General features: G+C 38.2%; 1 protein-coding gene across 6 annotated transcripts in view; it reads left to right on the top strand.

The window, feature by feature from the left end:
• ITGB6 (integrin subunit beta 6) overlaps nt 1–24,636 on the top strand; it is a 133,913-nt gene that overhangs the window by 97,808 nt on the left and 11,469 nt on the right. For 5 of the 6 annotated variants that reach the window (XM_032286507.1, XM_032286510.1, XM_032286509.1 and 2 more), the window contains 6 exons: nt 3,104–3,193; nt 7,066–7,200; nt 7,415–7,832; nt 14,665–14,887; nt 17,348–17,445; nt 22,458–22,577. In XM_032286507.1, the coding sequence (XP_032142398.1) occupies nt 3,104–3,193; nt 7,066–7,200; nt 7,415–7,832; nt 14,665–14,887; nt 17,348–17,445; nt 22,458–22,577 (1,084 nt within the window). Of the gene's footprint in view, nt 1–3,103; nt 3,194–7,065; nt 7,201–7,414; nt 7,833–14,664; nt 14,888–17,347; nt 17,446–22,230; nt 22,287–22,457; nt 22,578–24,636 lie in introns of those variants that run through there. The other variant, XM_032286511.1, reaches the window with a different exon arrangement.

Raw genomic sequence — 24,636 nt, 5'->3', positions numbered from 1 at the left:
ATGTCATACCACATGCAGGATCATAATTATGCTTTAGGAAGTGGACGGGTTTGGCTTTGTCAGCCAAGAATTAACTGCAAATTTGGAGGTGCACTTGAACTAGTGCTTGCAGAACATATCTGTGATACCTCAGCCTCGGAGTTCCAAGTCTGTTTTTCAAGGATAGCAGTTTCTTTCTTTTTTTTTCTTTATTTTCTTTTTTCTTTTCTTTCTTTTTTTTTTTTTTTTGAGATAGACTCTAGCTCTGTCACCCAGGCTGGAGTGCAGTGACGTGATCTTAGCTCACTGCGACCTCTGCCTCCGGAATTGAAGCTATTCTCCTGCCTCAGCCTCCTGAGTAGCTAGGATTACAGGTGCACGCCACCATGCCTGGCTAATTTTTGTATTTTTAGTAGAGACAGGGTTTCACCATGTTGGTCAGGCTGATCTCAAATTCCTGACCTCATGATCCACCCGCCTCGGCCTCCCAAAGTGCTGGGATTACAGACGTGAGCCACCACACCCAGCCAATGATAGTAGTTTCATACAAAGCTAAGGGCCTTGAAATCCTTCTCCCAAGGGACCTAAATGTTTCTTTGTGAAGCTCTAAAGGTTCCCTTTGCTGTCTCTTTTGGGATCAGTCAAATTTACACACATTCCAGCTTCACTTAGCAATTCAAATTCCTGTGTAGGTGTTCGCTGTTAACCACATGTCACATGCTTCACAGCCCTTGGTGACATGTGTTTATTTCGGAAGGTAAGTCCATAAACCAGTGCCTTCCTCGTATTTTACAAGTTTTCCCTGACTCAGGGAAACAGAAGGGGGTCCTCCATCAACAGGCAGCAATGTGGTACATGGGGTAAGGTAAGGAAGGAATGTTACCTGGATTACTGCCCACAGCCCCCTCAATAATGAAACAGTGTCAAGGCAGAGCAGCATCTCACACTGTTAAGAGTTCAGATTTTGCCTGGCTCAGTAGCTCACACCTGTAATCCCAACATTTTGGAAGGCCGAGGTGAGAGCATTACTTGAGCCTAGGCGTTTGAGATTACAGTGAGCTATGATCAGGCCACTGCACTCCAGCCTGGGCAACAGAGTGAGACCCTGTCTCTAAAAATAAAAATTAACAACAGCAAAAAAAAAAGAATTTAGATTTCTACTGACTTCAAATTTCAACAAAATCATGAACACTAAATTAGTGGAACATTACAAACCTTCACATCAAAACCAAAACCCATTTTTCTACCCGGAAGTTGTAGAAAGCTTGGACTCACCCAGGGGCCCAACTCTAGCAAGTGCCCGGGACACCCTGCATGCATTCTGTGTTCTCATGTCACCCTGGCTTCATTTGTTCCTCTCCTTGGTTCCCTTTGTTCTGATTTATTTTCTTAGTATCACTATTATAATTAATGATAATTATGCATTCTAATTTAGTTTTGTGCATTTTCTAAACACTTAAATCTTCTTTAAATATGATAGGATATCATTATGTTTCAACTATAAGAGTTGCCCTAATTCCTTTACTAAAAGCTTTACTCTTTTCTTCACTTTTTAAAATTTTCTTACTTTTTTCATACAATTTTAATAAACTCAGTCATCCAATTTCACAGCACACAGCAACTCAGAAGACCACAGCTGACAGAAAGAGTGGTAGCTGACATAGTACAGTATAGTAATCCTACTTAATAGATGCTGAATGCAACAACAAATAGATAAATGAGTAAATTAATAGGTGAGTAATATCTTAGAGCTCACCAAGGAGAAGGTAGAAATCATTTAAAAACAAATATAGGAAGCAACAGCATAACAGTGAGGGCCCATTTGGTATGGGTGTGACCTCTCTGGGGATTTCAAAAGCCTTTGATGATTGTAGAACTATAGTTTATTTTATTTATTATTATTATTACTTTTTTTGAGACAGGGTCTCAATTTGTCACCCAGGCTGGAGTGCAGTGGCACTATCTCTGCTCACTGCAGCCTCAACCTCCTGGGCTTAAGCAATCTTCCTGCCTCAGCCTCCAAGTAGCTGGGACCACAGAAGTGCCACCACTCCCACTAACTTTTGTATTTTTAGTAGAGACAGGATTTCACCATATTGGCCAGACTGGCCTCGAACTCCTGAGCCCAAGTGATCTGCCTGCCTGAACCTCCCACAGTGCTGGGATTATAAGCATAAGCTACCGTGCCTGACAGAACTATAGTTAATACTGATGAGTCTAACTCCATTCCTTCAAGAAAAACTCAAAGTATTTGGGAAAAATCTTTGTTTAAGAAGACAGGTAAATGTATCATACACCTTAGAAAACTTTTCATTTGAAAACAACAAAATAAAAAACATAAAACTCCAGGGCAAGGAAATTTTCAGCTGTCTGGAAAATTCCCTTCTTTGCCATGCCTCATTCTCTGGCCGTGCCTGATACCTGGAGTGATGATGAACTCATATTGCTAGTTCTCAGGTGGGAGCGACACCTCAGGAGAAGTACTGTGCGTAGAGAATGGTTTCTGCACTAGCTTCTTACTCACTTGATGGTGATGCGGTGGGAGCAGTTCCAACCAAACCCAGCACGGTACTAGCATCCTGAAAGGGAACTCATTACCAGGAGGAAGGAAAAGTTCTGTGCAAGCATCCAATAATTCATTCTCTTTCTCCACCAAGCGATTACGCCTTAAGACCCCTAAACTGAATGACTTACAGAACGACCTGATTCCCCTCATTGCCCATGTGCACCAAACCTTGGTTTCTGCAACGTTACCAAAAGAGAAGTTCCTGGGTGTGTGCTCAGAATGTTTTAGACAAATGATGTTTCACGAATGGAAGATATAGAAATGTTACTATTATTTGAGATTGACTCATCTGGAGATATAATCACAGCTCTAGACCATGGCAACTACAGACCCTGGGTTGCCCCAGTGGCGACTCTGTCCAGTCCATTTCCCACTTGAGCACAGGAAGCAGCACAAAGTAGAGGCTACAGTTTCAGGAGAAAAGCAGGTTTGTTATCACAAACCTGTTTTCCCCCGCCAGTCAAATAGAGGCAATCATAGCTAGCAGGCTCAAACCCACAGTTTTCTCAATTACCGTGAGCAAACATAGGTTGACTTATTTTTTTTTTCTGTTTACAGAACTACGCAAAACTTATTCCTGGAGCTACAGTAGGGGTACTTCAGAAGGACTCCGGAAATATTCTCCAGCTGATCATCTCAGCTTATGAAGTAGGATATTTTACAGCTGGCTTCTTTTTTGCATGTCTTTGGTATTCAAAAACTAAGATGTTATTTAAGCTGTTTAATGTTAGTTACTTGTTGGTAGAGAGAGTGCTTATCCAAAAAAAGTCTCTGCATGAATGCAGCCAAAATACAAATTTTGTTCATTTTGTTTGCTGATCTTCTTTTTGAAAAGTGTAGCTGAAGATAGAAAAACCATAAAACTGATCATAAAGTTGAGGTTGTTTTTATAATAATAGGCAACAGCAACATTGTTGCCAGCACAATTTTAAAGCCTCCACAACTCATAGAATTAAGCTCTCCTCTGTCTGAAAAAAGTGAAGTTTAAATTGCCAGTGAGTGATGGAATTATGTGGAGAGCTAACTCTACAGGCTTGACAAGACTAGGTCATAACTCAAGCAAAAATACAACTGTTGGCCATGCACCAAAGCACCAGTACCCAGAGAATGCCACTTTTTAGTTTCTATACCTTTGGGAACTAGGGACATTTTCCACTGGTTTGTGAATAGGTGTGTAACTTTTTGCTTTGACTTTGGGAATTAGTACCTGAGGATAGAATGCCTCCCTTAAAATTAGAATATGTACGTACAATGTTGCTATGTTCTCATTCTTTGCCCCCATTTCATAACTCAGTTAAGTCAACAATGGATGGCCGGTTGTCAATTATTTTTAATTTTGATTCCTAAATATCACCCCCCCTTTTTTTTGCCTTTACATACAAAGAAATACACACACACAGACACACACACACACACACACACACACACACACACACCACACACACAAAGAGGGAGAGAGAGAGAGAGAGAGATAAAGCCCTAAATTAGGATAGGAATGAAAAAAAGTAAATTTTTTAGAAAGGAGTAAAGCTTTAATATTTACTTTAAACAGCAGCTATGTAAGAACAAATTAATAACAATTCTCCTGATTTTTGATGTTTTAAAATTACAAACAAATGGTCCATATGTAGTATATGCCAACACATAATATGTACTGAACCAGCATTCTTTAACTAAAATGACATATCAGAATCAACAGGGAAAGTTTTGAAAAATAGGCTTATCCAGATTCCTCTGACAGACACCTTTGAAGGACTTTAGAAGAAATGAGAGGTACATATTTTGGAAAGAAAAACAAAAACTCCCCAATGATTTTGACATTGCCCCATCAATTTTTGAAACTCCTCTGAAGGCGGAAAAGCAAGATATTCCTTCTCAAATACTTTATTTCTTTAGAAAATAAAATACAGATGTGTTCATTAAAATTACAGGATGATGGTTTTGTTTAGTTTTGTTTGTTTTACTGATGATAGCCTCAGAAATTTCAGTTTTCTTAGATCACATCAAATTAATCACCACATTAGCTCATGCTTGAAATTGTTCCAGACAGAGAATGCTCATCAACAAAATGCTATAAAAACCTTCCTCCCTCTCATGCGGTAATTAAAGTTTTAATGTGTAGAATCAAATAAAATCACACAGCAATCCTTCACTGTACTAGAACACACTCTATTTTTTCGAACCCAGTACTCTCAACAGTGTTGGCCACTAACGTCTTCAAAGAAATTAGGCAGATTGGAAAACACTAAATTGTCAAAACTATTTGCCCTCCAGTGAGAGCAGCCCCCACGCCTCTGCTTGCTCTGCCAGGGGTTATGGCTCACTTTATGGTCCCAAATACTTCACATAACTTAGAGGATAGTTGAAATCAAGGCATGAAACATTTGAATTAAATCTTATGCCCTTGTTTTGCTATCTCGGAAATACTAAGAAGAAGTATCTGTTATTCTCAAATGAGACCATCTTGCACTGGAGTTATTATTGGAACTATACAATTCACAGGGCAAAGTCTGTACTAGATCCTGGCACTAGTTCAAATTATTTTTCTACTGTTATTTTTAAATGTATGCTAAAAGGAATTTAAAATATGGGTACCCATAGACAGAATTTCTTCCTAGTCTATAAAAAGAGAGAGAAGGAAAGAGAACATATTGAGAGAAAGCATAAAATGCTTCTGACTGACCTCTAGTAGGGCAGAGGTAGACACTTTGTGTTTATAACTTTGTGGCTACAAACTTCAGTTCAGTATTTTACAGTACCATATTGATATTTTAAAAAACGTTAAATATCCAATATGTATTTATCCGATCATCATTCACTAGTTTTCTTTCTTCCCTAATCGTATAATAAAAGGTACCGAATTATCAGCAATCCCAAGGATAAGTTCCTCTGCCGGCATTTGCATTCCAGGAAGGAATTGACTTGGTTTCTTTTGCTTTTCCTGGTTCATAAGAGATGCTTGATAAATGAATGAATGAAACGATGAAAAATGCAAATAATCATTTATGTCATTTCCTTAGGAAATTCACACTAAAATATTCCTGGCCAAATTTGCAATGTGCTGTTGAATTATAGCAATGCTGAAATTTCCTTTATTTAGGTCAGATCATGTCATCTACTGGACCTCATTATTGCTGTCACAGTCTTCCTGGTCATATCCCTCATTCTTTATTCAGCTCCTGACTCTAGCTCCAACATTGTTTCTATTTTAATCTTACCGTTTCAGTGTAAACAGATTGTGAAGGAAGGCAGAGTCATTTTACTATAAATTTGGCAAACTTGCACATAGGTATCAAAGATCTCATATAGCCCATAAATATATACACCTACTATGTACTCACAAAATTTAAAATAAAACAAAATTTTTTAAATTACAGTTAAGGAAAAATTGAAGCTGAATATGCTTTTAAAATGCCAACAAGCAAATGGGTATGTGGACTTAAAACTTTTGGATTAACTGAAGTATAAATTAATTCATATTTTTAAATTGTTTTTATTCTGTTTTTCTATTTTTCATAATTTGGTTTGGTTCACCCAAAATATGGACTTTTATTTTGTAAGTGAACAAGGAATAGAGAAAGTAAGTTGATAAACTTCTTGAGGGCAGAAAGTGGTCCTGTGTTGTTCCCCAGACCTAACTCCAGACTAAATGTACAATAGGCACCACATACATTCCAATATTGATTTTAAGGCACACTTTCCCCCCACATTTCAACATCTCTAAAATTGAGCTGCACCTTACAATTGATGGTGAATTACAATCACCATTATGGTGCCAGGCAGCAGTCATGATGTAGTTTTCATGGACAGTTGTGGTTATACTCACTTTAATTTATTAAATGCATTGTTGCTACTTAAGTATTACGTTTAATTGCTGTTTTAAAATATCTTCAAAAAATGTGTACTGTGATTCGATATTGAAATGAAAAGTTCATTATGTATGCAGAAATGTACCAAAACAGAACAGCAGGGTGTAAATTTGATATCAATGCAGCAAATATTCATGGTGGAGGAATGACTTCAATTCCGGATTCTTTGCGAAGCAACAAACAGCTGGTTTATGGGAACTAAGAAATCATGACACACCTAAAGGAAGCTGTTGTTAAATTTTGTTACTGAGATAAAAGCAAAAGAATTGCCTTTATATGCCAATCGATGCAATGCAGGGCAGGAGAATTTGCCAAATCTTTCAGAATGGGTAAAATAATTTTCAAAGCAATGATAGATGGACAGGACTGACTCATATGTTGTGCAGAACATCTTGAGGTATTTTGTCATAGTTTAATTGTCATAAGATAACGGCGTATCTTATAATGGTTGATGCCTTAGATTTGGTAACATATAAAATGTATGTATTGATTGCTCACTTTCTTGCTTTTGACTGATGATATACTGAATTTCTTTTGATGCCCAATTTAGTTTCATTCATCTGTAGTTCAATGAGCATGATTCACAGTTTCTTCTTCGGGCTATATTTTTGGGGTTGTGACTTCACTGAACTCTTTATATTGTAACTAAAGGAACTGCGGTCTGAGGTGGAACTGGAAGTATTAGGAGACACTGAAGGACTCAACTTGTCATTTACAGCCATCTGTAACAACGGTACTCTCTTCCCACACCAAAAGAAATGCTCTCACATGAAAGTGGGGGACACAGTAAGTAGCTGGTCAATAAACCATCTGGATAAATACTTGGAAGGGTCAGAAGTTAGCTGAGCTCACTGAAGCTGGATTTCTTTCAAGAATTTTAAAAGCAATTTTCAAAGATTTTTCTAGTAAATGCTTTTGGCAGAGCTGATTTCCGTGCAGCCTTGTTTCGCCTCATGCATTTTGGTGGATGCAGGGAGATAATTAGTATTTTCTTTTTCAGGCTTCCTTCAACGTGACTGTGAATATCCCAAACTGTGAGAGAAGAAGCAGGCACATTATTATAAAGCCTGTGGGGCTGGGGGATGCCCTGGAAATACTTATCAGTCCAGAATGCAATTGCGACTGTCAGAAAGAAGTGGAAGTGAACAGCTCCAAATGTCACCATGGGAACGGCTCCTTCCAGTGCGGGGTGTGTGCCTGCCACCCCGGCCACATGGGGCCTCACTGTGAGTGTGGCGAGGACATGCTGAGCACGGATTCCTGCAAAGAGGCCCCAGATCATCCCTCCTGCAGCGGAAGGGGTGACTGCTACTGTGGGCAGTGCATCTGTCACTTGTCTCCCTATGGAAACATCTATGGGCCTTATTGTCAGTGTGACAATTTCTCCTGCGTGAGACACAAGGGGCTGCTCTGCGGAGGTAGGCTATGTCCAAATCCATCTTACCCTGTGGCTGTTCAAGTCTCAGGAAGGGGCTTGGCATCCCCTACCCCTTCCACAGTTTCCAGGGCATAGTAGGTGCTCAATGAATATTTGCTGTTCAGCCTTAGACCTAGGGTAACTGAATCTTCTCTTGTAGGTTTTCTGGCTCTACATTCACTTGGGGTGAGATCTCTGCCAACTGAACTTGTATCTCTATTATTGTTTCCCTGAGAGTAAGTGAAAGATAAAAGTGCCTTCTCTCTGGTTGTCACCCGAACTCTACAAAAGTGCCTGTAATATGAATTCTGTTACCTTCCAGGTTTTTCTGGATCAAGCTGCTATGTCTGACTGACCTTTTAAATGTATATGACTTTGGAAACGTAAAAACTAGATGGACTGCTAAATGAGCATGCTACCAAGGATAAGGAGCACAAAAATATACTAAACAGGCTTTCAGGGCCTTCACTCATTCCACAAATATTTATTAAACACCTACTAAGTGCAGATACTAGGTTAGGCACTGGGCATAAGAAAGATGAGTAAATGCATATGTGAAAAAGCCTACAGGAAGGACAAAGATAGAAAATTACTTAGAATATCCTGAGAAATTTGAGAAAAATTTAAAATAGAAATATGCATGTTTTAATATCGTATGTAGATGTGAAATCACTGTAGTTTAAGGATATAATGTATATGACTTGTAAAATCTTTCTGATATATATACATATATAAGTGTAACCTATTCAGAAAAGAATTACCAATATGTTAATATACTTTTAAACAATACAAATTTGTGTTATAGATTGAAATATTAACTGAATGCTGAATTTAAGCTTTAATGTCTCTGTTCACACTATGTAAGCAGACAGCTATTCAAATCAGAAAGCCATTATCTTTATAGAAAACCAAGCAAGTTATGGTTTTAAAAGACAATGTCAGGAACATATGAAAAACACTAATTTTCAGGGGAAAAAAAGACCTGAGAGAAAGAAGCATCAAAGAATTCCAGGCTTTCTGAAAACCATTTGATACCCTTAGAAGTGTACCTACCTTTCATTTCGTTGCTGCTGCTGTTGCAACCAATGGGTTCTTCTGAGAGTATATGCCTTTTTCCCCCCAGAGAGTGAAAAATTTATGGTCTGTGCTGATTAAGACACATTTTTCTTCCTTTTCATTCAAAGGTTTATTTCCTGGTTTAATAGGTGTGTTTCCAAACCCACATAAGTCCTCTTTTCACATGACACAGATGGGTCACAATCTGAAGGCAACAAGAAGCCATCCAAAAGCCATCATCACATCACAGATAGAATATCTCGGGTAGAATCCCATATTGCATGTCTAATAGAAATCTCGTAATAAAATACGTGTTCAAACCACTTGAAATTACCTTTCAAAAAGCCCTAAGTGTAATCTAACATAATATAATATACTAACACGACCTATATTTCACCCTTTAAATCTTGGATCAAAGAGATCTAAGGGGGTGTAAATTGCTGAACTGTGTTTAGCAACAGAGCTTTCCTTGGTGGTCTTTTACTTTATTTTGTACCATGCATGAGGAACAAAAATAAACTCAAAAAAAAATTGACTTGATCTGTAGATTGTAGCTAGGAAGGTCTGACAACAGTGTCTCTCTTTGAATCAGATACAGTGATTGCTACAGAAATTCTATTTAGAAAATAGAATGATTTATTTAGCTAGATTCAGAAAACTTCACCTATGCCAATTTCCTCTAACCATTACTGTTTCTCAAAAGCTATTTTGGTTTTTAGTGACATCACAAAGGATGTTGCTCTATAATTAGTAACTTTTCTTTCAAATGGTATAATAAAAGTAAATGCAACTGTAACAAATGGTTATGGAGTACCTAGTATGTACCTGGCATTGTGCTTAGTGCAGGGACAAAAATTGTGCCTGGCATTGGAATAGAGACTCTACTGCTGCTGCTGTTTTATTTGCAATAGAGGATCAAACATGCTATAGCTCACAACTTGTGTGGATCTCACTTAGTTTATAACTAATATACTCAGCAATGTGCGACTTCTCTGAAGAGCTAATATCACAATGTTCTTTTTCATATAGCTTCTTTCGTCTGTCTGTAAGCACTCAAAGATATAGGGCTCCATTGATTTTTTTCCTTGCCCAAATTCCATTACTCTCCTATACTTTGATTCTAAGAGATGGAAACTAACAGCCAAATGGCACTAAAGAAACACTTCCTGCTATTATGCACTTACAGTTACTGTCAATAGTATTCCAGAAAAATCTATTCCTCTGAAGTAGCGTGGTAATTTTTTCTTGATCTTTGGTTATCATCTTGTCCCTCCACGAAGCCAATATGAAGTTTTGTTGTTGTTGTTGTTGTTGTTGTATGAACCAGTACTCTAGATAATTGGTTGTTTGAGGATATCAATTAGCAACTTTGGAAACAAGGTGAGGGGATCTGAAAGGCCAGCAAAGAGGAGGATTTCTAAATTCTGAAAGAAGCTCTGTGTTTTTGCCATAATGGTCCTTTTCTACTGCTCCAGGAAAGATTTCATAAATTTCCATCAAGTACTTCCTACATGCAATGATATACTTGGGCATTCTCAAAGCATTTGGAAATGCATCTTTCATTTGATATTTGCAAATCACATTAATCTTTCAGAATCAACTGCAGTATGGAATTTCTTTCTGTCATAAAAGTAAGTTTCCCCTTTTACTGAAGAAGAAACAAAAAGACATTGTAGTTTAGAAGATCACTTACATGTAAAAATGAAATTAATGGCTTTGGGCCAAATCATTTAATTATTCTTAGCTTTGAATTAATTATGTCAATTATAAATTGCATAGGTTACGAAATGCAGTTGAAATATACCTTAATATCATGAATCCAGACAAATTTCAACTCATCATTCATTAGACAAGTAATGGACACGAACACACACTTTAAGATGGTGTGAAAGTGATATGAATTTAGTATGGTGCTCAACTTATAGTGATGTTATATCTAGACAAACCCATTATTTTACATTTTACAATGAGTTTATCCAGACATAACCCTGTCATAAGTCCAGAAGCATCTATACATATGTATGTGTGTATATGTACATACACAGAGTATATAGAGAATATGTATAGAGAGAAAGAATACGTATGTATATACATACAGTCATGTGCCACATAATGACGTTTTTGTCAGCAACACAGCACATATACAATGGTGGTCCCATAAGATTGTAATACTGTATTTTTACCGTACCTTTTCTATGTCTAGATACACAAATGCTCACCATGGCATTACAACTGCCTCTAGTATTCAGTATAGTAACATATTGTATAGGTTCATAGCCTAAGAGCACTATACCACATAACCTAGATGTGCAGTAGGTTTGCCACCTAAGTTTGTGTAAATATATTCTATGATGTTCACACAATGATGAAATCACCTAACAATGCATTTCTTGATACATATTCCCATTGTTAAAGGACATATGACTCTGTCTGTGTATGTGTGTATATACACACATATACGTATATATACACACATACATATATATACATATATGTACACACATGCCTAGAGAAATCAGAATCCAACTTCAAAATCTTTGTGCCTCTCATCTTCTTTGTTTGGTGATTTTTGACCAAAGAATTAAGCCCAGGACTCTCCTCCTCTGGGTTTCTTAGAGCCGAGTCATCAAGATAGAAAAGTAAGCAGTTTACTAGATCAAAGCTTACAAGAGAAAGTGCAGGGTTCTTCCTCCTACAGTGAGGTTGGCAGTGTCTCCTACAAGTAGAATCCTGTTTCACTTGTGATTATTTTTTCTACATCTACTTTGTTTTCAGTAAAAGTATAGGAAATTTAATACTGATAGATAATTTTGTTTACAAATTCTTCCTACTGATAGCTTTTAGGAATAATGCCAGTAAGTAACACTTATATAGTGCTTATTTATGTTCTAAACACTCTTATATACTGTCTTAGGTAATCCTAAATTTTGCTGGAAGAACAAAACTTGTGAGGCAAAATGCCTAATGCACATTTCTTTTCTTTTTCTTTTTCTTTCTTTCTTTTTTTTTTTTTTGAAGAAAAGTATCAGTTACAAGAGTTTTTAAATAAATGTTATTTGTTTGGAACATCCAATGCCTGTGTTAGTATCTTGTGCATGGCAGGCACCCAGAATAATATTACGAAATAACACACAAGCCCATTATTTTCAACATTTTTTAAAACATTTTGGAGCATTTCATTCATCATCACGTGGCCATATCCAAAGGGGCTCTTCAGGATTAGATGGGCTTCTTGTCTACAGCAAAAGTGTCCAGGTGCCTCCCTCTTTAACTGTCTCTGTCCCAGGCATCTGCAGCATCACTTCTGTTCCCCTCCTACCTCTCAGTCTCTTCTGTAAGGATCCTTTGATCACATTTTAAGTCCTGAAGCTCTCCAGAGTTTTTCTCACTCTACCTGCTTGCCCTAGATGACCTGGCCCATGACAGCTTCAACTATCAACTTTCTCTAATGGATCCCAAACCCCAAACTTCAGGCCCATATATATGTTCAACCATCTCCTAGGATGTCCCACAGGCCCCTTTGAGCTCCTCAGGGCCAAAAGTGAACTCGTCATCTTCCCCACCCAAAGCTTCTCCTCCTCGGCTTGAGAACCAATTATTCAACAATCAGGTTCTACTCTGTGCTAGACATTGGTGACACCAGGAGCTAGCTTGGCTACGCCAGTTCAGTGAAAAGCCACATCATCCATCTAGCTGCTCACTCTAGTCACCTGGGGAGAATTCTCCCTGTGTCTCTTCCCTCAGCCCTCCACTTGGCACCAATCACACCCACACCCTGAGCATTCCATGCTGCAATATATATTATTTCCTCTCTGCTCCCATGAGCACTGCCTTAGTTCATGGTCTCATATCTGTTTGCCTCTACTCCTGCTTTTTCTCTCTCTAGTTTGACCCTGTCTACTGACCCTAAAAACTGTCTAGACAAAGTTTTCAGGATAGAAGATCTTCCTTTAGCCAGTAAGGTTTTCCATGGTCTGATTTCTGACTTTTGTTGACCTTTCCATCCTCCCCTCCTGCTACACTCTATATGCACATTTGGCTCTATCCATAGGAAAGTTCTATGGGTAGTAAGCAGGTCACATGATTCCACATGCATTCCTGAAATGGAACATATATCTCTCAAATTTAGCTCAAGCATCACTTCCTCTGGAAATCCTCAAATCTCCAATTTAATTTGGAAACTATTCCCCTATGCATATTTTTTATTAATAGTATTCATTAGCTTGCCTCCTACACTAAATTATAAGTTCGATGACCTTGTCTTATTTAATTTTACACCCTCATACCTAATACAATCTTTGGCACATAGTACATGCTTAATTAAAGTGTGTTTAGTAGTGAATTTTTTGAGTACTCATTGTATGCCTTTGGGACATCTAACTGGTGAATGCAAAATTAGGAGATATATGCATTATCTCATCCAGTCACAAGCATTGGAAGCAGACTTTATTCCCTCTGTTTTACAGTTTAGGCTCTCGTGATCACACAGCTTGAGTGATATACGGGGGTGGGCTTTAATCCAGGTCTGTCTTGTGTCATTACCCAATGGCATCTTAACTAAAAGCAAAAACTGAAAATAAATAAATAAATATGCATAGAGATACAAATTCACATCAAGTATCTATTACGCGCTTTTTGCATTATCTCTTTTGGTCTGATTACAAATTCTATTTGATATAATATATGGATGAAAAGAGCCAAACTCTGCAAAATATTTGATGAAATTTATTCTGAGCCAAATACGAGTGACGGCTCATGACACAGCCCCAGGATATCCTGAGAACCTGTGCCTAAGGCACTCAGGGGACAGCTTGATTTTATGCACTTTAGGGAGACATAAGACATCAATCGATACATGTAAGATGTACATTGGTTTGGTTCAGAAAGGTGGGACAACTCAAAGGGGAGGGACAGGGCTTTCAGATCATAGTGATTGGTGATTGGTTGAAAGAGTTTATGTAAAGATCTGGAATCAGTAGAAGGTGGTACCTGGCTTATGATAAGGGGTTATGGAGACCAAGTTCTTATTATGCAGATGAAGCCTCCAGGTAGCAGGCTTCAGAGAGAACAGATTGCAAGTGTTTCCTAAACTTAAAAAAAGTTCCAGATTCTTACTTAATTCTCTCTTGGATCAGGAAGAAGATTTGGAAAGAAAAGGGGATCCTCTGCAGAATGTAGATGTTCCCCACAAAAAACACCTTGGTCGGGCCATTTAAAAATATGTCAAATAAATATATTTTGGGGTAAAATACTTCGATTACTTTCAGGACCTGCTATCTATCATGTTGGTATCTTATTGCTACAAAGAGTCTGCTTTGTCAGTCTTAAGGTTTCTGTTTTTTTGTTAATGCTGGTCAGCTATGCCTGAATTCCAAAGGGAGGAGGGTATAATAAGGTATGTCAGACCACCCACTCTCACCACAGCCTGCACTAGTGGTTCAGGTTTACTTTAGAATGCCCTTGGCTAAGAGGAGGGGTCCGTTCAGTTGGCTGAGACGCTTACACTTTTGTTTTTGGTTTGCAAACATCAAGTAAGCAAGTGGATCTTCAGTGAGGAGACCAGATCTAAGTATGCACAATTAGCAAGACACATTTGATAGCATGTATCTACACTCATACCGTACCCCCACAAGAATGTACACTGTTTTCGTATTTTTTTCTTGTCTTTTGATGATGGTGCTTAAAGACAAAGAGAAAAGATGCCCCCCTACCCCGCACTCCCTCAAATCTGCAAGTGTTTTTGGGCTGTGAGAAGCATAGAGCGCTTTGTTTTACAGATAACGGCGACTGTGACTGTGGTGAATGTGTGTGCAGGAGCGGCTGGACTGGCGAGCACTGCAACTGCACCACCAGCACGGACTCCTGCGTCTCTGAAGACGGAGTGCTCTGCAGCGGGCGAGGGGACTGCGTTTGTGGCAAGTGTGTTTGCACAAACCCCGGAGCCTCAGGACCAACCTGCGAACGATGTCCTACCTGTGGTGACCCCTGTAACTCAAAACGGTAATGTCTGCTTTCCTCTGTTTGGATAGGTTTATGGTGATCAAACTTACAATGGCCTTTTTGTAAACTCAGACCTCAGACTGTATTTGCTGGGTTTGGTCTCCAAACATCCATCAAAACACACAAACCCACAGGGCTTCTGTGATCCTCAGCCTGGAACATCAATCTCTGGCTTACCTCTTTCTCAGTCCTGATTAGGCAGAATCACAATGTCACATTTCTGCTAGAGACTAGCATGGGGAAGTCAAGCTGATGTCCCACACTGATAACATCAGATCACCTCTCCATTACAATATCAGCCACACATAAGGAATGCCCTGGAGGTAGACGGAGGACACCCACAGGCAGTCAGTACCTTTTCAGAGGAAACAGACAAGCTTCTTTCTTATCTAGAAGTTTATAGCCTGACCTTACTGATTCATTCCTAACTATAGACTCACAGAGGCAAAAAGGCAGAAAGACAATCTTAGCTTTCAATTCTCTCCTGCTTCTTTACCACCCATGCTCTTTGGCGCCTTTCTTTGGTTGCCATTATGCACAGCTATTGTGTATTTTCTTTTATATCATATGTACAATAACAACAATAAAACCTCACAATTTCTTAACGAAATTGGGGCAACATTTGTAGATCAAGTGAAGCCGGCCTCCAAAATGGCTGTTACGATATTGCAGTGGATAATGTATTATGCAGCAAATATGCATAAGCATTTCAGATTTTCATTAACTCTGATACCCAGAGGACATTTGCATTTCTGACATGAACAGGATCAGAAAAGCAATTTTTCACTTAGTGGTTACTCATCATTCAGGTGTCAAAACTTCTCTTCCACTGTCACTGGCAAACTAAGACAAGGCACATGTCAGGAGAAGCACAAGGACATGATTAGGATGATTTGAATAGTATCTAATGTAAAATGTCCCTTCAAGATGTGCCTTCTATTACTTTTCTGTTTTATCCTCTCTATAAATATGACTCAATCTTAAATCTGAATTACAAGATACAAAATTAACCATCAAAGCAGTTTGAATTTGGAAATCAGGTAGAATGACCTCCTTGGTATTTATGTTAGTTTTGAGATGAGTCCATTTTTCCATTTATTCACACATGAGTTCATTTATCAAGTAGGTATTAAGTACCTACTGTATGCTAAGAATCATGTTAGGCCATGAGCAATGCAATGATGACTGAAACAGCTCCAGTCCCTGCCTTCACAGGTGCGGGGAGTTTAGTGGGAAAGATAGACATCTTTTAAAGTGATTGTAATGCTATCTAGGCCAACAGTTTTAATACGGGATATAGAGAACGCTATGGAACTCTACAGCAGGGGATAAGGCTACCAGACTAGCTAGTGCAGCCATCAGTGAGATGCACAAAGGCGAAGAGATTTTAAGAGCTTCCACATCAACAGACCCCTTCAAAGTCACTCCAAATAAATATACAAACTAGATAAATGCAATGTATTTGCAATGCCAAGGCAAAACCTCACAGTAAAACCTTTCCCACTGCCTGATAGTTTGCCCCTCCTGTGGAAAAATCCTGAGGCTTCCACTGCAAGGGAACTGATTGGTCTAATGCTTAGTGAAGGTTTGCCTAAGGGAGTGCAGTTTCAGCTGAGATTTGCTGAGTTGTGGGTGGGGGTGGGATGTGTTTCAAACTCTTAGTAGAGCATACATTTCCATGGCCAGAGGAGAGAGAGACCGCATAATGTGTGTCCACAGTAGAAAACTTTTGCTGTTTTGAATTACAACAAGCACAATCTATTTATAAAGTGATTTTCAGCAGAAGTTTAATTCAGGGTCTAAATTTTACTTTGCTCTATAGATGTCTTTAGAGTAGCTTAATTCTTGGACGATGTTCTTGGAAATGTACTTTTCTATAAATAGTGATCTTTTATTTAAAAGTCTATATTAGTGAGGATTCAGGCTCTTATCCACAGCTTTTGAAAACAACTTCATTAAGACTTAGACTTGTTCAAAAGAGTTACAGAAAAGTCAATTTTTATAATAATCATATAAGATAATACAAAGTCCACTAATCATTCTTGGAATTCTGGTTAAGGTATAGACCATTCTGTTAAGAAATTCAAAATTTTGCCTCATCTCTAATCATATTTTAGGAACATAGCTCTCCCTAGGAAAAAGTAAAATGAAAACAGGTAAATCAATAATTTATTATCTTTGTTTGTTTACTTAACCAATCCAGGGCAATCATTACAGGTAAATAAAAATAGTAGCTATATCAAAACTGGCTCAGGGAACATTGATTACTGAGTGGAATTCAGAATAATTCAGTGTTCACTTGGACATCACTTAACTATCTTCCTTAAAGTAACAAAAGATAATGACATCTATGAGATACTTCTATATCACAAACTGCAGCAACAGCAGTAAAGCAATATTCAAGCTGCAAATCTATCTTCCACCAGCATGAACTGATACATTGTTGCACACTGTCCACAGGAGCTGCATTGAATGCCACCTGTCAGCAATTGGCCAAGCCCGAGAAGAATGTGTGGACAAGTGCAAACTAGCTGGTGCGACCATCAGTGAAGAAGAAGGTTCTGCTTGTCTTAAGTTTGTTTTTTTTTTTTTTTAATTTCCTTATGTCGTTCTTGAGAGGCATAGTTCTTGACCCTTTGTGAATTAAGGGCTATTTAGTAGCTTGACTTTATTTGTACCAGGGCATTAGCTCACTCACATTCATTTTTTAAGAGTAAATGCATACTATAAGGCTAGAAACTTGATGGCTCAGGACACAAGCATTTCAGAGTCGTGGCTGTTCTATTTGACTTCAGCTCTTGTTGCCAAGTTCACCTCTGTTTAGCAAATTCAACTGTAGGGAATTCCAGAATGCTATATTTTTGCATACTAGAAAGTGAGAAAAATTGAAGAAATGGCTAAATGTCAGCCCCCAAACCTGAATTCACCCTTTATCATCCAATTGCTTTTTTGAAGATAAGATAAAGCCAACTGGAAAAAAGTGTTCCAGATGGTGGCTCTCAGATACCAGGTGTTTTCTGGTTAGTGACCATTTTTCCTCCCCTTCATATACTTTTATTCCCAGCCTTCCAAACATGGGCATTACCATGGCCATCCTTAATTCCCTGTTGCCTCACACCGCAAAATACAAAATACCTATTCTCTTTATGCTAAGCAAACTGCTCTTGCTTTCATCTGTCATTTTTAATTTAATTACTTAGAATTAGAGTCTAGAGGCAAAATTTCACCTCAAATATTTAAATAATTTTGTTTTTTAACTGTCAATGCTGTTTAAACAATAATTTGTGGACTTTAAAACAAAGGCCATGACCAACTGTTCCAACAGAGTCAACCTGGGGGAATTTAATTTTGTATCATCCTGAACTTGCTGCATTATCATGCAGCTCAGTGTAGAATTACTACTCTGCACACATTAGAGATGTTACCAAGATGTAGCTCAGGTGAAGTGAAATAATCAAGCCAATAATGTGTGACCCTCCAGGATATGTCTCTTGAATAGATGGAATGGGAATGCAGAAATTAATCCATGTTCAGTATGGAATGAGTTAATGAACTTTATATTATTTTGAAAATTACTTACATTGTTTCAAAATTGAGAGTTCTGGCTATGCACAATTGGATTATCCTATGTGGAGGATCTTGATTTGTGCTCATAAAACCCCTCACCAATGCTTTTCTTGTGACCAAAGATAAACGTGCCAAATAGCAGTAAATTAGACAAGATGGTGTGCACCTTATACTACTACCAAAGGCAAGATACATCAAAGCACAGAGCAGGCAGCCTCTGTGGAATTCCCACACTTGTACCTGGTGCAAAGTCCCAGCATCACCTCTGGGCTCATTTCATAGCAAGCAATGGGGATATTTACCAAGTGTTTCTGAGAAATGTGTACAAATTGCAGAAAATTCTCTGCGAATTGCTAGGCCTCAGTGCACTAGGAACATGGGAAATCTAATGTGTTGAGGAAAAAAAGAAGTAAACCTTACATACATGTAAGTCATAATGGCATGAACAAGATACTATATTTAAGAACACAATTTTTTGAGTAGATTATCGTAATTGCTGAGATTGGAGAGGAAGACTAGGCTCCAGTAGCATTTAAAATATTTACATTATTTTTTGTGTGTATTTGACTAAATTATTTCAAAATAGGGAAATACAACCATTTCTAACTCAGAGACTGAATATAAAAATTGGATTACTAATATCATTTAAAGTACTAATCTGGATGAATTTGAGAGAAAAAAAATATTTTTAATTTAGGCTGTGTTTAAAAGCCACTTTTCTAATGAGCCATTTTATGAGCTTTATTTCAAGTTACTCACCCAGTTTTATGTTACTGATCATACCACCTTGAAAGGATCACATCATATTTGCTCATCCTAAGAGTCTTTTAACAACCTACCCTTCCCCCAACCGGGGGAATTTTATTTTACTCCTGGGGAGTAAAATAAAAACACAACTTTATAATCTGTATGATTGTTCCTCAATTGTACTATAGGTGGGCATATCAAAAGACAGGCTATTAACCTTATTTATCCCATTTTACTGAGAGTCTTTTTTTTTTTTTTTTTTTTTTGGAGACAAGGCCTCACTGGCTTGGAGTCTCTCTGGCTGGAGTGTAGTGCACGATCAAGGCTCACTGCATTCTCAACCTTCCAGGCTCAGCCTAATGAGTACCTGGGATGACAGACGTGTGCCACCATATGCAGCATAATGTTTTGTAGTTTTTGTAGAAATAGGATTTTGCCGTGTTGGCCAGGCTGGTCTCAAACGCCTGAGCTCAAGTCATCTGCCCACCTCAGCCTCCCAAAGTGCTGGGATTACAGATGTGCACCACAGTGGCCAGCTTGAGAGTCATATTTTTAATTTACCCTAGCATGCAGGTACTCAGAGAATTGTTTCTCAAAGTATATTCCATGCAACCCTAGATGTGAAAGCATTACATGGAAAAAGGCGCCCTGGTCATATAAATCTTAGAAACAGGAAACTGGGTTTCTTGTTTTCTTTTCAGGACTTCTAAGAGTTGTTATGCATTTAAATTAAATGTGCGTTGTGCATCATCAGGAATGGCAAGGGGTGGAACTGGAATAAATGAAGGATTCCCAAATTTATCTGACTATAAACCCCTTATTTTTTCCTTGGGAAATGTTGTTATTTTTTGTGTTTTGTTGTTGTTTTGTTGTGTTTTTTGAAAACTGCTAACTAATCCTAGAGCTGAGGTCTTAAACATATGGCCGTCTTGACTCAGTGGTACAGATGCTTTGTATTTTTCACACTGTCCCTGGACCTTCCCAGGCCCACCTCCTCACCCCTATTTTCACATTTCTTCCTTCTCTGAGTATGGTTCCATGGACTGCCTGGCTTCTTATTTTCATTGTATTATTCTAGAGCAGCACTGTAGACTTTCACAAAGGAAAAGAAAAAAGAGAGGTCCATTTTCTATGAACAACAAAAGAAAACCTTAGCAGCGAATTACGCAAATATGTCATTGCACATTTTATAATACTATTTCAATACCCAAACACTACTGAACAGGCTACATCTAGAGCTGTAACAGTCATGAAAAGGAGTGGTGAGGTAATTAAAGCAAGATAGGAGTTGTGACTCAAAGATCATATTATGCCATTCCATTAACACTTAAATAACCTCGGCCAGGTCAAGTAAGCCTCCCTAGGCTTCAGTGCAGCTATTTGAAAGAAAATTTTTAAAAACATGGTTAATATTACTGAAAGGAGTATGATAAGCCATTCACATATTTCCTACCTCAGAATAAAATGTTCCATTAAGTATGTTCAAAGGGAGCACAGTGAGACGGCAGTGTCACCGCAGAGAGCGGGAAGGAGGCAAGAAAACACTCCGATAAGAAAACGCAGAGTCCCCAAGACTTCATGAATTCTAGTTAATTGGAGTGGCAAGGTAACAGGAGGTGTGGAAAACCCCAAATAAAATAACCAACATATGAATTATATATGCAGTAGCATTTGCAATCAAACATATGAAATAACACACATCTCACTAAATCTCTTAAAGAGAATCACCTTACAAATACTTATTAAACCACTCACTAAGTGTACAAGCTCCTGTGCCTACGACCAACTTCTCAAATCAGAATACCTAAGGCTGGGTCCCCAGAATCTATGTTTTCAAAATTCCCAGGTGACTTAGATGACCATAATCACTCGGCAATGACTAGACTAGGATGATTCGTAATTAGATTTCTTAATATCCCCATGTAATAGATCTTTCTAATGGGTTCAAAAACAGTTTGTGCACTTAAATCCATCATCTGAAATCTTATTTATAGTGCTAAATGTCTTGCTGGTTCCTGTTTTCATAGATAATACAAAGCATTCTTCTCACAGACACTCGGATTTTTCATCTCAAATGAAATATAAAGACCACAAACGGCAACTTAAGAGCTATGGCATTTTTTTTTTGTACCAAAAACAGGCTATTATTTAATTTTTCTTAGAATCAGACAACACATTAGATTCTGCTTTATTAATGTTTTTACTTTTAATCTAATGAGAGAGGCTATAAGTCTGGTAGAAGTATGTTCAAGATTATCAGGGGCTGCCCCAGTTTTAATGTTCTGGTCCATTGCAGCATAACACACTAATTTTGGACCTATGTCCTAAAAGTTTAGATTAAGAGCAAAAGGTCTTCTACTTACAGGTTTCTGAAAAGCAGTGTTTGTAACCATCATTGAAAAGTCTCCAGCTTAAAAGATAAGAGAACGGTTAAACAAGTTTGTTTGTTCTGTTTTCTTAATTAGGAAAATGCCACATAATTTTGACATAGGTCCTGGACTACTAAAATTTCTGGTAGATAGTATTGGCATCTCAGATTGGTCATTTTACTTTCTTTTAATTTCTGCCATAAAATTTATTTTCTGCCTCTTGAATAAGCTCAATAAGAAAAAAATTCCCACTTGGAAAAGATTTGAGGAAAACTGGATTTTTTTTTTTCAAATTAAGAAAGGAGCTCTACTAAATGACAGACAAACTGTCACTGTGGATTCATTTACCTTTATCCTGCTGGTTTCTGAGCTACATAATGCCTCAGTCTCAGTTTCCTGATATTAATTTATATCACTGTTGTCACAATACATGGCCAGCCATCTTAACTATGCCAGTATGAGAAAGACGCCTTTAAAAGTATGAGCATCAGTTTGAACTGTACAGGAATGTAATCTAGACATCCTACGTTCTCTCAGCAAAGAAGAACCTATAGCCTTCTCTTTACCATAATCAAAACCATTCTATTCCCAAGGCAGCTGTGGGTACCTGCCTTGAAGTACGTTCAGCCTGTTGCAATCCTGCCCATATCTGTTTGATAGGTACATTTTTGATGGTCAGTCCTGATTGACCACATCTGGAACTGTTCTTCTGGAACGTGAGTAAAAATTGAAACATCACTTAATGAGAAAAAAGAAGCCTGTACCTTTCCTATTCTCATTCTGCATCATTGAAAACTCTAATTTACATATTAAAACTCAATACCACTTTGTTTTTAAAGTAATCTCTTTTGGAATTTCGTTTAACCGAATGACTCCATTATCTGCAGATTTCTCAAAGGATGGTTCTGTTTCCTGCTCTCTGCAAGGAGAAAATGAATGTCTTATTACATTCCTAATGACTACAGATAATGAGGGGAAAACCATCATTCACAGCATCAATGAAAAAGGTGGGTAGTTTGCATTCCACTGCCGATGGCAAGTGATACTACACAGGAGAAGAGAAAACATCAAGAAAATCGCTCTGGGTAGCATGCCAGGAAAGACATTTCCAAAGTTTTGACGAAGTTCCTTAAACTTTCCCAAGGATTGAAAGATATCAGTTAGAAGGTTCAGTATGTTCTGGTGTCTCTCATTAAGACCAGATAAGGGCCAGGCATGGTGCCTCACACCTATAATTCCAGCACTTCGGGAGGCCAAAGCAGGCCAGTCACTTAAAGTCAGGAGTTGGAGACCAGCCTGGCCAACATGGTGAAACCCCATCTCTACTAAAAATACAAAAATTAGCCGGGTGTGGTGGCGCACACCTGTAATTTCAGCTGCTTGGGAGGCTGAAGCAGGAGAATTGCCTGAGCCCAGGAGGTGGAGGTTGCATTGAGCCAAGATAGTGCTACTGCACAGAGCAAGACTCCATCTTAAAAAAAAAAAAAAAAAAAGACCAGATCAGATGACTTGTAGTTGCACAAGTCATCTTCTTCCTAAAAGTTGGCTGATGAATTATAGAAAGGTAAGTGGATTCAATGCAGCATAAGCAAAAGGTATATCTTTAGAAATGGGTAACAGAGAAGAATGTGTCCATTTTTTAAAAAGAGTGTGAATCAGGCAAACCTTGGTTCAAATCCTTCCCCACCATTTCATGGCTGAGTGACATTCTAGAAGACATTTGCCTCTCTGAGTCTCTATTTCCTCATCTGTAAAATGCTAAAGAGAATAGTACTTTTTTCTAAGTATTGACTCAAGGAGTAATGGCATAATGCACATAAAACAGTGCCAATACCTAACTCACAGTAATAGGTCATTAAATGATAATGCTGACTCAGAAAAGACATAGCAGCAAGTGAGGAAGGATGTCAAGGAATCCATTGCTCCTGGGGATTTTCATCCATACCAATTCATAGAGTCAGTTCGGGACTTGGGAAAACCTTCAATACTTTGTATTCAGTGAAAGGGAGAGAGAAGTTTATATTTTGTAGAGAAGAAAGTAGGTGAGAAGGTATTAATACTTTGATTGGGAAGGATTCAAATCTTAGTGGGTATCAGGCTCCGTTGGGGAACTTGTTAAAAATGCCTATATCCTGAGGCAGCATCATCTGAGGTGTGGTCCAGGGCTCTGCATTTTAACAACTACCCTGGCAAGCCTGATACAAACGGTCCCCAAATCTCCCTGTGAGTGACAGCCCTAACAACACGGACTGTGTTCTCATTTACTCATAGGTGCCTCATATTTTCTGTCTTTAATTAGTGATGTGTTCCTCCCTAAACCGTTCCTGCAGATATGGCTGCATTAAATCAGACCTCATCCGACCTTGTTCACAAACTCCTCCCCGCAAAAGTTTGGAGCCTAACTTCTGCCCCAGACAATAGCGACAAGGCCAGGCCATAAAGCAGATAGATGTGTTTTGTTGTATGTGCTTGCCTATCGATGTGCTGATAAAATATCAAGTCCTGAGCTTGAAACCAAAGGTATCAAATTGGCATCACTTAAGAGCATAAAAACCATGCCAATGTCAAGGGAACCAAAAGGTAGATTAAAGACCATTATATCCCAATCAAGAAAATGTATCAGAAAAAATATCACATTGCAGTTGCTGAGGGCAAGGGAGAAATAGAGGTTGGCACAATCCAAGGAATCTGAAGATGATTGTGAACTTGGCCTTGAAGCTCAGGTATGCAGAGTGCTCCTGGAGACTTGCTCTGGAAAAATCTTACATAAATCATCTCCTTTGAAATGCATACATAAAATGTGTCTTATGGCTGTTCATTAGGGAAACATAAGGTGAATCCTGCCGTACAAGGAAGAATTACTTTATAATACCAAAAAAGCCTGCCTGCTCATTATCTGTCCTATAAAATAAAATTCTCCAACTATTCTCCTGACCCTTTGTGACTGTGGCAGTGGCTTTAGCAAGTTATCTTGAAATCAAAGCCATCTCTTACAGTTTTGATTCTATTGAAAAAACAAGTTCCAAACAACAAAAACAAATTTCCAGAATAAGTCCTGCTTTTAAT

The sequence above is a fragment of the Sapajus apella genome, unplaced genomic scaffold (genome assembly GCF_009761245.1).
Source record: "Sapajus apella isolate SASKATOON/1434 unplaced genomic scaffold, GSC_monkey_1.0 scaffold18, whole genome shotgun sequence".
Taxonomy (NCBI): Eukaryota; Metazoa; Chordata; class Mammalia; order Primates; family Cebidae; genus Sapajus; species Sapajus apella.
The sequence above is the reverse complement of the archived record's forward strand: the minus strand, read 5'-3'. Positions and strand labels throughout refer to the sequence as shown.